This window comes from Ptychodera flava, chromosome 14 (genome assembly GCF_041260155.1).
Source record: "Ptychodera flava strain L36383 chromosome 14, AS_Pfla_20210202, whole genome shotgun sequence".
In the NCBI taxonomy this organism is placed as follows: Eukaryota; Metazoa; Hemichordata; class Enteropneusta; family Ptychoderidae; genus Ptychodera; species Ptychodera flava.
The window spans coordinates 34,748,451-34,763,508 of record NC_091941.1 but is presented as its reverse complement, the minus strand read 5'-3'; the positions used below and the strand labels follow the sequence as shown (position 1 = coordinate 34,763,508).

General features: G+C 36.7%; 1 protein-coding gene across 1 annotated transcript; it reads right to left on the bottom strand.

Moving 5' to 3' along the window:
- Window positions 1-1,654: 1,654 nt before the first annotated feature.
- LOC139150710 (uncharacterized) lies at window positions 1,655-9,300 on the bottom strand. The gene is made up of 5 exons (XM_070723126.1): window positions 9,210-9,300; window positions 7,860-7,900; window positions 5,624-5,893; window positions 3,173-3,439; window positions 1,655-2,146 (listed from the first exon to the last, which is right to left on the bottom strand). The coding sequence occupies exons 1-5, from the start codon at window positions 9,263-9,265 to the stop codon at window positions 1,857-1,859; spliced, it is 924 nt and encodes a 307-aa protein (XP_070579227.1). The 5' UTR covers window positions 9,266-9,300; the 3' UTR covers window positions 1,655-1,856.
- Between the last annotated feature and the right edge of the window lie 5,758 nt (window positions 9,301-15,058).

Sequence of the window (15,058 nt, the reverse complement as noted above, 5' to 3'; positions counted from 1 at the left end):
GTGGAAGACAGAATTTTTTTTGTCAAAGTGGAGTGAATCTCTTTCCCGCCCTTTCAGTTGGTTGCATCGTGTTGCATTTGTTTAGATTCAAATGTGTACATGCACCATTTACGCTGTTTATCAGGTAGTTGCATGGAGGCGGCCATATTTGGGTGCGGCACCCGTTTATTAGTTGTCTTACTGAAACCTCCCCATGCAGTCCCGCTCAGTGGATAATTACACTTGAGTAAACATCTCTGAGTAAGAACGTGTCTATGAACTAGCTTTAGTCTAAATCTAAATTAATGAAAATAATGCCAAAAGTTGCTGCTCATGTGCCTTTTACAACCTGTTCCTTAGCCACAGCGTTGACTTCAATAAGAAACCGACAACGCAAGCCAAGATTTGGTAACCTGCCTAGCATCTTACCAACCAAGTTTTGAAGAACAACTTCAATAACCTTATTCATTTTCTTGCCTTTATTCGTCTTTCTATAGTTGGTGGTGCGAGGAAATATTTCAGCTTCACAAGATCTGCAAAGCAGGAGATCCCCTTGGCACTGACGTATACCCCTAGTCTTGTCGTAGTCGTTGCATTTCATCATACATACTAAGAGCAATGTTTAGTCTTCTAGAATGGATGCACACTGAAAGAGTGCGTATCTTATCCCTTTACAGTACAAGCAATCCTTTCCGAAACAGATGTAAATGGTTTCGTGCATAAATATCAATAATTTTTAATTACCAATTATAAAAGCGGCCACCGGAGAGTTTGCTGTATGTATCGCCGTAATAACCGCTTACTCATGACAACAAACAATATCTGGATTGGTGTGAAGCAGTGTTGCTGACCTGAGAGCACACAAAGTAAATATCTCAAACCAAAGACAAGGAGAAATATGTGGTCTCGTGCAATTATCAACCACCCATGAAATCTCCAAAAGTCTGACTGACACCTGTGAAGTTCATTTTATTAAAAAAGGCCGTAGTTTATCCAGACAGCCATGAATCAAACGGCGTGCCACGTTGCTAGTGTGTCTTTCTATTTGTCTGTGAGTCCGCACACAATTTACTGCAGAAAAACTCAATTTCAACTCACTACGATACCTTTCTGCCTACGGTATACTACATAATACGTCTACGGATTTAATTTGTGAGTAATGTCCGTTTGATTGACTAGACACAAGAAGGGTAAAGAATTTGCGTTAACAATGTGATCCAAGTAAAGTTTAACCTCTATGAACTTATCAGTCTTCATGAATATGCGTCGTATTTACAGAAACTTAGAAATGCTGAAATATCTGAACTAAAAACTTACACCGACACCTAAACCAATATAGCTCAGTCTCCGATGTTTTGTCGTCGTTTATTTATTTTCTTTTCAAAATATACTGGTGGAGTAGATAACAATGTAGCTAAAATGTAATGCAATATTGAAATGAAACATAAAAGCCAGAACAGCACGTACACTCTACCGAACTGAACCCTTTATCCTGGCAAAACATTCGATTATAACTCTCTCTCACTTCAATATGTTCGTAAATATTCATATCGAAACAAAAGTATATTGACCTCTCCCGCTTTCTCGTTATAGATAATACATACAGAAAAAAGTCACATATGACAGACCATGGCATATGTTTTGTGATAAGAAATTAGGGGGTACAATATGATAGTTGTTTAACATAGAAGTTTATTCAATTTACATTCTTTGAGACTTGAATGACAAGGATAGAACGACGCTGACGTCAGTGAAATATATAAACGAGACATCTTTATATCTTTCCGCCTATAAGAACAGTTTAACAATAGTAAACCATCCTGGCCGTGTATATGAGTTCTGTCGGCTTTATTTGTATCAGAATGATCGGCTGTTCATTACTTGTCATCACCCATACAACACATGCGAACCTCGTAATCATCGCAGCGTTGGTGATCCTGGTTCACGCACACAAAACCCTGAACGGTGTCAAACATGCGGAAGTCACCGTCGTCAGGGGACACAAGTTCCGTGCCTCCAACTTTTCGTACTTGCATAGCCGCCGCAGTTTCGCATAAATTGTCAGCTGGTACGACTCCTCCAGCGTCCGTAACACGTTCCCAGTCTCCGGAGCCCGTGGGATCGTCCGCATCGTACCATCCTGTTCCCCCGTGGGGGCAGACAGTGCCTACGAAGAAATTTTGCGGCTCAGTTGCGGCAGTGTTCAGTTATTTTGAGTATATTTGCACAAATATATTTATGCATTCACAAACACCTCTAGAGGGGCGGGAGAATTTAACGAAGGACTTGAAAGTATCAAGGGTTTGTTTGGAGCACTTACAAAGATTTGGAACTTAAAGGGGGACTTGAAACAATTTTTTTCTGAATGGTATGAAATGTGTGTCGGGTTTAATTTAAATTTAAAGCTAGAACGTATGGCTAATTTTGGGGTGTTTCTTGTTTGTGTAGCCACTGCAGTTTCTGAAGCTTGATCAAAAGTCCATCACAGACATATGTGTGCGGTAAGCATTGTTATTGTTTAAAATTGAATTAAGTCCGGCCTCGAACTCATTTAACCCTACGATCTCTACACATCCATAGATAGAATATTTTGCAAAACAGAATTAAATTATTGTAGCATGCTCAGTGGTTTTGACTGTGACGTTTCCGCTAAGTGACTGGGAGCCGTACATTATGAGCTCGAACACATCATAAATTTACTATATTGTAACCATCCTTTTCTAATCAAGTATAGTTATATACCTTTATATAACAATTACCAAATGCCTACAAATGCACAGTTTTCTAAAAGACTACAAAGTTATAGTGAATCAACATTATCGATGAAATCCAAAAACCAAAATCGACCGATCTGTAATTTCTGTCCGATCCCTTTGCGGGGATTTCAAAATTATAGCATAGTCAGAAGGGGGATTTGAACGCATTGTAAGGTTGTTATACTGCAATTGAAAAAATTTGAGAATTTTCTTTTATTTTCATCCCCCTCCAGAGGCATTTGTGAATGCAGCCTTATTATCACTGTAAAACGTAAGACCTTATACACATATATACACATTTTCCAAACAAAAACTGATTTTTTGAAATTCTTTTTGAATAGAGAATATTGTGAGTCCCTGGACAGGAGGTACACTGGTACACTATATTTCTGTCAATTTTATCAAACGGCATTACTCATAGCATGGTCTGTGCTTACCTGGACAACAAAACCTGACTCTGTAATCTTGACACTGCCCATCACTTTGTGAATCCTTTTTGCAGGCAAACCCTTGGGTTGTATTGTAATACTCAAAAACCTCTCCCGTAGACTCAGCTGGGGTCCCATCCAGCGTTTCTGCATATATCGCTGATGGAGCTGAACAAATTTCGGAATACTCCTGTCTTAACGAGCTGAGATCCTCGTAGTCTCCAGTTCCATCAGGATCATCGCGATCGTAAAATTTAGTGATCATTCCATCACAATCTGTAGCCAAAATATTTTTCGGTATAAGAATGGGACAAAAGTATCATTAGACAGGGAATGTCTTAAATGTAGTTAAGCATTCTAATAAATATGAGAATGGTGTCAATGTTCTAGACATCACTTTTTAGCTCACTTGTGTAAACACGTGGGCTATTGTCATAGCGATGTCTGTCTGTCTGTCCGTGTGTGTGTGTGTGTGTGTCTGTCTGTCTGTCTGTTTACACGATAACTCAAAAACGCCTGAACGGATTCAAGTCAGATTTGGTACACAGGTACCATGTGCTACTTGCAAGAACTGATTAGATTTTGGTTAGTGTGGCTTGCATATTAATGAAGTTATGCAATATCGTGTTTTTCCATACAATGGTTTCCCTATGGAGACGGTAATGACAGTGTAGACATATATCAAGAAATACTGCACAAAGTTTCATGAAACTTTTCACAGATGACAATCTAAGAACATTATGATGATACTGTGAGTGTCATGTCAATTATCTGCTCATATTGCACATTTTATTAACTTTTGTTATTAGTGAGATAACTCTGAAATTCCTGCACCAAACTTGATGATACTTGCAACAAATATTGATCTGGTATATATCTAATTATACTTTGAAGCATTAGGCAGTGTCAAGTTAATAAATAGCTCATTTGCATATTTTATGAAGGTTTGTAATTAGTCATATAACTCCGATATAACTTCACCAAATGTGATGAAATCTGCTGCAGATACTGATCCGACTGATATCTAACTGTAGTGTAAAGCATTTATTAGTGTTAAATTAATTAATGGTTCATTTGCATATTTATTACACTTTGTAATTAGGTATATAAGTCTGGAATTTCGGCACTAAAATTTATTGAAACGTGCTACAGATATTGATTTGATAAATATTTAATTGTGCTATGAATCATTGAACAGTGTCAAGTTAATGTTAGGGTTTATTTGCATATTTAATGAACTTTGTAATAAGTGACATTACTCTAAAATTACAGCATTAAATTAAATAAAACGTGCTACAAATGTTGATCTGATGGATATCTAATTGTCCCATAAAGCATTGAGCAGTGTCAAGTTAATTGACAGCTCATTCGCATATTAAATAAAGTTTTGTAATTAGTGATTAAACTCTGAGTGTACTGTGCGAAGTTTTAAAAAACCTGCTACATATAGTGATAACATATATCTCATTGTTCTGTGAAGCGTACTACTATTAATGAACATGTTGTTAAACACGTGAGCATATTCAGTTCATATCTGGTTTATCACGATCTACTGATAATAATATCAACTGTTTCTATATCAAACAAACTCAGTGTCATGCTGGTCAATATTTTTAACAGAACCTTTGTGATACTAGGAGGTACGATTTGAACCTCATTAAGGGTAAAGTCGTGAGACATATCTTGGTAGTTTTGTAATAATTAAGAATTAACAGGAAACAACAAATTGAAGTAAAGTCGGTCTTCTCTTTAAAATATTTTTATCAAGAATCACTTTATATTCTAAGAATATACAATGTAGCTAATTTTTGTTTTTATATATTTAAAACACATCTTGTCTGTCACTTGTACATTTAAGTGGCACAACAAAACAACGGTTTCGAAATTGACTATAGTGATTATTAGTATGTAGCTTCCAAACATAAAGGTATATTCATGGTAGCAAGACGCCAAACAAACTTGCAAGATACAGATCTCAAATAACTGTCACGGTGTATTAACATAACTCATTTCATTTGAACTTTTATGTATGTAATATGTAAAACACTTGTGAAAACCTGCGTATAAAATTTCAACTTAATCCCATATTCAACTTGTGAGGAGAATTTTTCACCTTAAAAAGCGATAGAATTCACAGATTTAAAATAAAACTTTCATGACCCTAGTATATCATGGCTGTAATATTTAAAAATTAACACTGTGCAATCAACAAGATTTAATTTAACTTAATCGCTCCATTGTAATTATTAATAGTTAGGTTAGTAGAGCTGAGATCCTCGTAGTCTCCAATTCCATCAGGATCATCGCGATCGTAAAATTTAGTGATCATTCCATCACAATCTGTAGCCAAAATATTTTTCGGTATAAGAATGGGACAAAAGAATCATAAATTAGTTAGTAATTAGGTTACATTTGATGCATGCATGGTGTTAGATATATGAATAAAGTTGGTTTTCTTACCACGGCAACAAAATTTGACTTTATAGTCACGGCAAGATCCATCGCCTTGGTGTGAATTCAGGCAAATAAATCCTTCCTCTGTGTCATACGATTCAAACGTCTCGAGGGTGTTAATCGCCGACACGCCATCAAGAGTTTCCGCATACACAGCCAACGGGTTACGGCAGATAGCTCCAGCATTTTCGGTTCGTAAATTTTCCAAGTCCTCCGAATCGCCTGTTCCTGATGGATCATCACGGTCGTAAAAAGAAGTCCAGGTGCCACTGCATTCTGTTGAGGATATACGAACACACGCGATTTTCTATTAAGCTGACGAAGGAACGTATAAAGAATATAACATTTGTCGTGAAAACAACCATGATTTTGAAATTGGTATGAAAAACGTGAGCGTTTTCATGATTCAGTTTGTGTTAACCAGATGACTGACACAGAAGAATTTTCGTGACGTTGAATGTGCTGATAAAATACTATATATTTCATATTTGTAGACGACAAGACAGATCATTCTTAATATGTTGCACTCTTTAGACTGAAAGTGCCTGGTTAACTTGTCCGTTATTGAACTTAAAATTTGTTTCTCATTTACATTATTGATATTCTTAATACTGAATTAATTAATTACACCACGGCACATACAAGTTTTCTTCATTTTATTTTCAACTCGATGTATGTTATGTGCACATTGGTGGTCAATACGTTGGGGTCACCCAGTTGATACTTAGAGACAGCCAATTGATAGTCAATGTCAATCAGTTGGTAGAAGGGCTATTTATTTCTCATAAATGTTCAGGCCCAAGTCGGTTCATGCAACCAAGTAATCGCAGTGTCAATTCACCCATTATAAATCTGAGCCATTTAGCTCACGTTCTGTACACACGTGAGGTAAAGTCATACTGATGTATGTCTGTCAGTCTGTGTGTTGGTGTGTGTGTGTCTTTCTGTCTGTCTGTTTACACGATAACTCAAGAATGTGAGAACGGATTTAAATTGGATTTGGTAGACAGGTACCATATGCGAATTGCAAGAGCTGATAGAACTATCATTATTCATATAATTGTTTCCTGTGGAGACAGAAATGAAAGTTTCGACATATAGCAAGAAATACTGCACAAAATGTCATGAATTTTTTCACAGAACATTATGATGATACTGAGAGTGTCATGTCAATTATCTGCTCATTTGTCCATAATTTAATGAAGTATACGTGGCTATAGGGTCTTTTCCGTGATTTGGCATCTGAAAATTTCAGCATATATTGTGTGAAATACTGCAGTTAATAGTTGATAGGTAGGCCCAAAAGCTAAACAAAAAGAAAATGACTACTCCGACATCACTTAGACCCAGACATGGTATTTAACGACGGTCTTAGCTTTAAAGCACACAATATTGACTTATTTGTTATATCAGCCGAGCCTTGCTTGCGACATGCGAGATCCCTGTAACCTTTGGCGTCAACTTTTTTCATCCAAAGTTTGCTCGACCGCCCATCAAGTAAGGAACCATTGGCTACGACGGCGTAAACACTGTAGTTGCTTTTGGTAAGTAGAAGCGAAAGTTTTGTGCAGGCTGACTACTGCCGATGAGGTAAGTTAATTGCCGGTGCCAAATTAATCATGAGCAGTAAAAAACGGTAAAACGTCAAATGAGCTCAAAATATTAAAAAACGAGTATGCTGAGGTTCTCTATCAAGGATTCTTGAATACTTTCATGATATTTTGGTACTGCAGTACTTGTGCAACAGATTGAACGTTTGTTTTGAAGTTCTTATATAAATACAAAGTCTTCATTTGTAATGTCATGAATCACCCAACTCGATTGTTCAATTCAAAATCGTCAATTTTGAATCATCTAAAAATAGATTGACGACTTTTGAATCATCCGATTCCAACATCCGTTTCAGGTTTCATTTTGTATACGAGGGAACAAAGGTTATCATAAAAAGGGATTAAATATAAAACACTTGTGCTTTAGTGTGTTTATTGCGTTGGGTCGATTACTGCAATAGTTTACTGAACATTGGTGTAACAGTGTCTGTTAGTAAATGTAAGCTGAAATAGGTAAAACTGCAATAAAAATTGCATCTTTATCTAAGAAACGTGACAATTACCCGTGTCTAAAGTGTTAAACATTATTAGCCAAGGGGTGATAAACTTTTCGTATACGTCACAAACATGCAAGTTAAAGATGAATTAAAATACAACATTTGCTACAACGTCATATACAATAATTTGCATACCTGGTTCGCACCCGACGCACGCCAGTGGTGAGGGAATACTCCTATAAGATGTAGTAACAGAGAAGGATATAGTTTAGGAAAAGATGGTGAATAGCATTTCAAATGGGATGAAATCCGTGTTAAGTATATCGTTGCTGTTTGCTTGGCACCTTTGAGATGTCACAAAAATTTATAAAAATGATTAAATCGTTGATGAGTGAGGCGCATGATGTAAATATACCATTTAAAGTTTCACTCACAGCGAATTTTACATACGTACACAGCCCAGATTAGACACGTATAGGGCCTACTCTTGCATAGATACAAGCTTTAGTCAAGTTTACACATGGAATTATTTCAGATTTTGACCCTTGCTCGTTACTAAAAAGCCCCACTATCTGTAACTCTTGAAATTTGTTGACCACAAAATACTTTCCTATTCTCTCCTTGTTTTCTCTGAATTCTACCCTCTAAAGGATTGTGGGCTTTTACTGGATTAGAAAACCATTCCTTTTTGAAACATTTGACAAGTTAGTTCAAATTTGAACGGTCATTTTGATTTCCCGCCATTTTCCAAAATTAGTATTATTACAAAGGAAACAGAACATACAATGTCACAGTTGAAAACACTTAGCCCTATGCATTACATTGGACTACTCTGTGTAGTTTATATAAAGATTTCAGTGCAGATATGAACGGTGTCCACAGTTTTTGCTTTTCCGCATGGGGCTATACAATTAGGTGGGCTTAAACATATATATTTTACATCGATAATGTTCGCACACATTTAGACAGCTCATTACTTGCTCATTTTCATCGTGTAAAGCTAACTTTGTACTGCTGAATGCTGAACAAAACTTGGTAGGCCGATTGGAGAACGGACACATTAACACAGCTCATTTCAAGTGAACCGGTGGACAATGGGAAATCTTGAAATAAAGGAACGGACAGGGTATAGTGCACATGTATAGGTGCTAGCTTAGTATATATCATAATGTTAGGAGACTCTTTGTCCTCGTGCTTTCTACATAAATGTACATTATTCATTAAGAGTTCTATTTCTTGGTTCAGGTTACACTGGATGTCACTTGACTGTTGATGCTGTAGGCACGGGCGTAAGTGTCGCCCTAGTTCAATTTCAAAAGATGCACTCGCCATTGACAAACGCACCATTCTGATCAAATTACTCGGCAACGGCTAAAGTGTAGTGTGTCCGCTGCTCGTGGCAGACAACATTGGGCATTTTGTTGAAATACAGCCTTTACGAGGACTAATGTCTATTTCAGCACATGAAAAAGGAGAGGTTATGTCTGAAAAAAACCTGAAGCAGTCAGTCGTATAGCCGCCATGCAGTTGAACAATTGTACTCACCTTGCAAGCTGCAAGTGCCAGCAACATATCAAAAGCAGGACCAGGAAAGTTTTCATCGTGTAAAGCGAACTTTGTACTACCGAACACTGAACTAAACTTGGTATTGGAATTAGGTGCTTATATAGTATGAACAGGTACAAATCGAGGAAGCATGGATGCTGCTAACCACGCATAAAAACCGTGCTGCACCGAGCTCGTAAAAAACATTGGTCCCTGGTGTCCCAATGCATCCCACTTTATGTGTCATTCTAAAATTTTATCGTCGATTTCAAAATGTCATGATTTTTAACGATTTTCTCTGACCAAAATACACCCCTTCGAATTCTAACGTTGGGTACAGTCAGTGTTGTCATATGTTGACATTCTTTCAATAGTTTAATATGTTCCACGTGGCCATTTAAAATGATCGGGAACTCTTGACTGAATGCTGAGTAACAGGTGCAGATGGGTAATCCAAGATCCTTGATTTCAAGTTTTCTCTATTGTTATGCATGGAATGATATAAGGTACATGTCAGAAAAGTTCAAAGATAGAGTTGCACAACACGCAAGAGCTAATCTGTTCATTTTAGTTGAAACGTAAAATCGTAAAGGCCTGTAAAGACCTGATAATTGACCGTTTGTCACAAACTTGATGCTATTCGTTTACCTAGCCTAAACTGTAAAGTTAAGTGTTAAAGGATAGAACACCAAATAAACGCCTTTTTGTAACACTTTTTGAACGCGTCTAGACGTTCATAAATTTAACACTACGTGTTCAACCAATGTTCAATTTTTTAACACACGTGTGCAGATTTTGAACACTTCGTGTTCATCAGACATTATATTGAACACCATGTGTTACATATCTGAACACACGTTGCACATGAAATGCGTTCAAAAAATTGAACGCATTTACGCGTTCAAAGGGCTGTAACACTTTTTGAACGCATGGACGCCGTTCAACGATTAGTGTGTTAAAGGTTAGAACACATGATATGCACTTGTTGAACACCTTTAATTTTGCGCGTTAATGGGGTGTTCAAGCCTGGAAATAACAAAACAGACCACTTATATTCAGTAAAATTATTTTATTTAAAAATACACAAAAATTCCTTTTGTAAAATACAATTATTTAGTGTCAATTGGGCACATAAACACCGTTGGTGTTTTCCTCTGACAAACTTTACAAGTGGCCATATGGCCACTTTGTAAAGTTTGTCAGAGGAAAACACCAACGCTAATTAACACCTTCCTATCAAAACATAAACAAAAGAAAATCCCCATAAACACTGTAGATCGTTTTCAAACAATATGAACAAAGTAGTGACAAAACAGGTTTTACTTATTGTGGATTACGTTATATGTTCATACTTGCAAAAACGTACGAAAACATCTGTTTGAAAAAGCTAAAAATTTGGCTTACTTGAATATATCACATTTTGATAATTCCTTATGTCTTAAAAATGTCTGAAATGTCTTTAATGTCTCAAAAATACAATTTTGTGTATTTCATCATAACTTGTACATATATGATTAGGAAAATCCCCGGAAACCTGTACTCCAATATTAAATGAATCGTACTGGCCGTTTTGAAGAAAACGCTTGGGATGTAAACATTTGAGGATGATGCCACACATTACCTATGATATAAGGTCTACGTCCTTAACAGCAAAGCTAAAATCAGTGACAAACCGAGAACGAAGACGTCTTGATCTAAAATATAAAATAATCAAAGATTTGGTAGCAGGCTATGATCAACTAAATGTTACTGGCATAAGCCTTCAAAGACGTGAAGTCTCCTTCATCAGATGCCAGGTGCAATGAACATTTGACGCAGAAAGCGACAGAAAATTCAGATTGGAAATTTCAGAAAATTCCGAAATTTAGAGTGTAATTTTTTACTGTGATTTTCTGTGGCTTTCTTCTTTAATTCTTCATTCCACCATTGCATCTGATAGGGTGACTACAAGTATTTGAAAGCTTATTTTCCAGTAACTTTTAGTTAATCATAGCGTTCTGGACACAGCTCAGATAAATTCAGAACAGAAATACAGAAACTTATTAATTCAATTACTAACCCTCGAAAGTTCAAATCTACATCAGAGATGAACTGTGGTTCTCAAGCTTGTTTCCAGACAGCTATCTGTACACTCATATTCTTCAATTTCTGTACCAATAGCTTCTGTAATAACTCTTCGATTTCACGTTCATCCAACTTTTCACATCCTGAAAATAATGCAACAATATGGCGACATGAGACTTCAAATGAAAGACAATTTGGCCTTATTAGGTCAAGGAAAAGGGGTGACTTTTGTATACAGTGCCTCTTTTCGTCAATGTTACAAAATATTGGCTTCTTCGTGTCATCAACTAATGAAAAGTAAAAGCAAGGCAAACTCTCATATGGTAAAACAATATTCTTCGATGTTTAATTAAAGTTTTAAATTTACATGCGATTGTGGTTACTAAAAGACATGTTTTAGCTGTGATTACGCAGCGGTAATGTGGCATATCGATCGCGCTCGGGTCAATGGTCATCGCTCCAGTGATGACCCTTGACCCGAGTGCGATCGATACCCCATGGCCCAAAACACTGCTGCGTATTCACAGCTAGTGTATGGGCCACCAGCCACTGAAAGAAATAAAGGTTTCTTCACGTAGTTAAGCTTTTTCAAAGTACAATACAATTAGTTCCGAAGGTTAATAATACAGATGCTTCAAAATCCAATACCTTTAATATTTTGGAGAGAAAACTTACCCTTTCTGGTCTTGCTTTCGCACGATCACGACTTCAGCGTGCGCTTACAAGAAAAATGTCGCAACTTCCGTTTTGATGCATCATGGGATAAGAAAAGGCACCAAACTTGAACACCAAGTGTTAAGAAGTAAGACACCTCTTGCACGCCGATGTTAAAATTTAAACGTTCATAGTGGTTTTTTGATTTTCTTTTCAAAATTTCAAAATTTCAACCCGTAATAAACGTGTAAAATTATTTTTTACACTTCCTTTTTAGAAAAAACATGCTTTCAGCAATTGTAGACCAGAAATATTTTCCACTTATTGTGAAATTCGTTACACCGAAATCCGTGTACGTATGCCGGACAGCGAGGCAGTAGTAAAGTTAATATAGCCATTGTAAAGTAAAAAACGCAAAAGATTGTTAATTGTTTCACAGTATTGTAAAATTTCTGTGACGCTGAGTTTTTGAACACTTGAAGGAGATAGTTGTTAACCACTGTGTTCAGGTTAAGAACATCATTGTTAATAATATGAACACTAGTGTTAACAATATGAACACTAGCCGTTCAAATTTGAACACCGACATGTACATTTTGAACGCGTAAAGACGCGTCTAGCGTCCGCTATTTTTACAGTGTAAAACGTGCTTGGTCTGCGTTCGAAACAGCTCTAGACGAGGGATAGGATTGGCACTTGAAAACAACATACCGGGAGACATCTGAAAATGAAGTCTAGGATTCAGATATAAACCATATAGAAAAAAGCGTAGTGTGTGAATATAATTTCTTAATTGCTTAAATTTGAGGAAATTTTAGATTTTGTGTTTATAAAATCCATTTACATATGTGACAAAATGAATTTGGCTCATTGCACATGGCTTCAACTTCCTCAAATGAACGAATTTCTGCAATGAACAGTGGCAACACTCGGAGAGTTCCACCACGTTCGACAAACATTCACCGACTGGATAGCTGTTGCATACTTGTGCTGTACACACGTGATTGGAACTGCTGTCTTTCACCAAGCTCGTCGTTGAAAATATTGGTCCCTTGTGCCCTATAACTCAGAAATATTCGGGCCGTCCAAACAGTTTAGGAGATATCATAAACACTGATATTTCACATATTTTCCTGACAAACAATACACCCATTTAAAGATGTGAGCGCTTTTGCACACCAGTTGCTGTTTTTCGACATTCTGTTGAAAGCTAAACGTGTTCCCACTTAACCTTACAACATTTTTACCTTTTAAGCTTGAAGTGAGCCGATTAATTCATCAAGAGTTGATAATTCATGAATGAAAACAGTTCCCTCCGTTGCCACTTGTGAGAGGTAACGGGTCACGAGTTATTAGTTCTTTTGCGACTATATTTTTTCCTCCATAACATTGTAAATTACCTTGTCTGGAGTGACTTCGATCTCATGTTTGCCTGACCCGAGTAAATCATTAAAGGGAAGGTATAAGCCGTAACTTTTGATGAACTTTTCAATATCTTTGTTTTCATGTTAACTACAGTTTCTAGATCTCCTTCCAAAAGGCACATTGAGATACATTTTTCAGCGTGTCAACTCAACATATACATGTTCAATATTATTGTTGACAAGTTAATTCAAGTCCGGACTAAAATACAAAATGGAAAAAATAGTAAAACATTCACACGTATCGAGAAGTTGTATAAACAAGCTAAATACTGGATGTTTCAACACGCACTGTGGATTACAACAAGAAGTCACGGTTAACGAAACATAAATAGTGAAACAAAATTATCAAAACATAAAGGTAATATCCACTTAATGACCTCTGTTATGACCGACTTTTGATTTAGACAAAACAGAAATCTGCCTGCGTAGAGGAGGTATTGCACCTGAGATTTATTTGAAACAGTGACTCTCAATCAACTAAATTAAACAGGTTTCTGTATATCATGTGAAAACATGGTTAAGAACGTTTGACTATTGCTTTATCCCAACAGGTTTGAAAATTGCTAATTTAACTTTGAAATGTTATATGCTTTACATTGTCACAAGTGTCATGGCCTACATACTCCAATTCCTTTCATGAAAAAAATCCTTGGCAAAGACGTACATGCCAACCACTATAGAAGCGCCCTGTAGGTCAGTAAAGCAACAATGACATTGTCATTTGGTTAGAAGTAACTAATATTGTGGAAACGGTCTAACCTCGTCCATATGAGATAGGTATGCCTCGTCCACGGAGATATTATTAACCAACATATATTTAGCTAGAGTTGATGAGTGGAAAACCCGTGAATATAGTTCATGTAGCTTTTAGTGTCCATGTAATTTCCAGTAGTTCTCTCTTGTCTGTATAAATGTATTTTATCTGTTCACATGTTGCCTTACACTGTGTTACTGTGAGCAAAATCAAAGATTACAGACGTACTTGGACCAATTTGATTCAAGCTATATTCAATACAGTAATTATTTTCTCGGATACCAACTCATGACCTACGCTGAGCAAAACCATTGGCCACATCGCAATTTTTAAAACCAGTTATTTCGAAAAACGGTCTTAGCTGTTGCATTTTGATGAGATCATCTTTCACAGCTGGAGTTGAAACATCGTGCATACACTCATACACACAGACTTACTTACATACATAGATACACACACACACACACACACACATACATACATACATACATACATACATACATACATACATACATACATACATACATACATACATACATACATCAGGTGTTTACATATACACACACAAACACACTCACAAGCCTAAGTACGTATATCCCGTCAAAGTGATGGAGAGATCACCCAGCTTGGCTCAAGATAGCATCAGGGATACGTGTGCGTTTTTTGTTTTGCAACGACACTTGCGGTCGCTTAGAAACGCAACCATTTGTTGGTAATCTGTCATACTCAATATTGAAAAAAGAAATATGGCTCAGCTCCCAAAATTTTGATGCAACGCATCGTTAAAAAGGAAAGTTTTAATCTTATACGGACAAAGTATGGACTTCGTTCCTGCATGCAAACTAAAACGTAAAGTGAAACACTGCCTCAAACCACCAACCTACCCCAACTTTACCATGAAATCCTTTAATCTGGGTAGCATGCACGGTCACATGAAGTAAAACGGTGTTGTC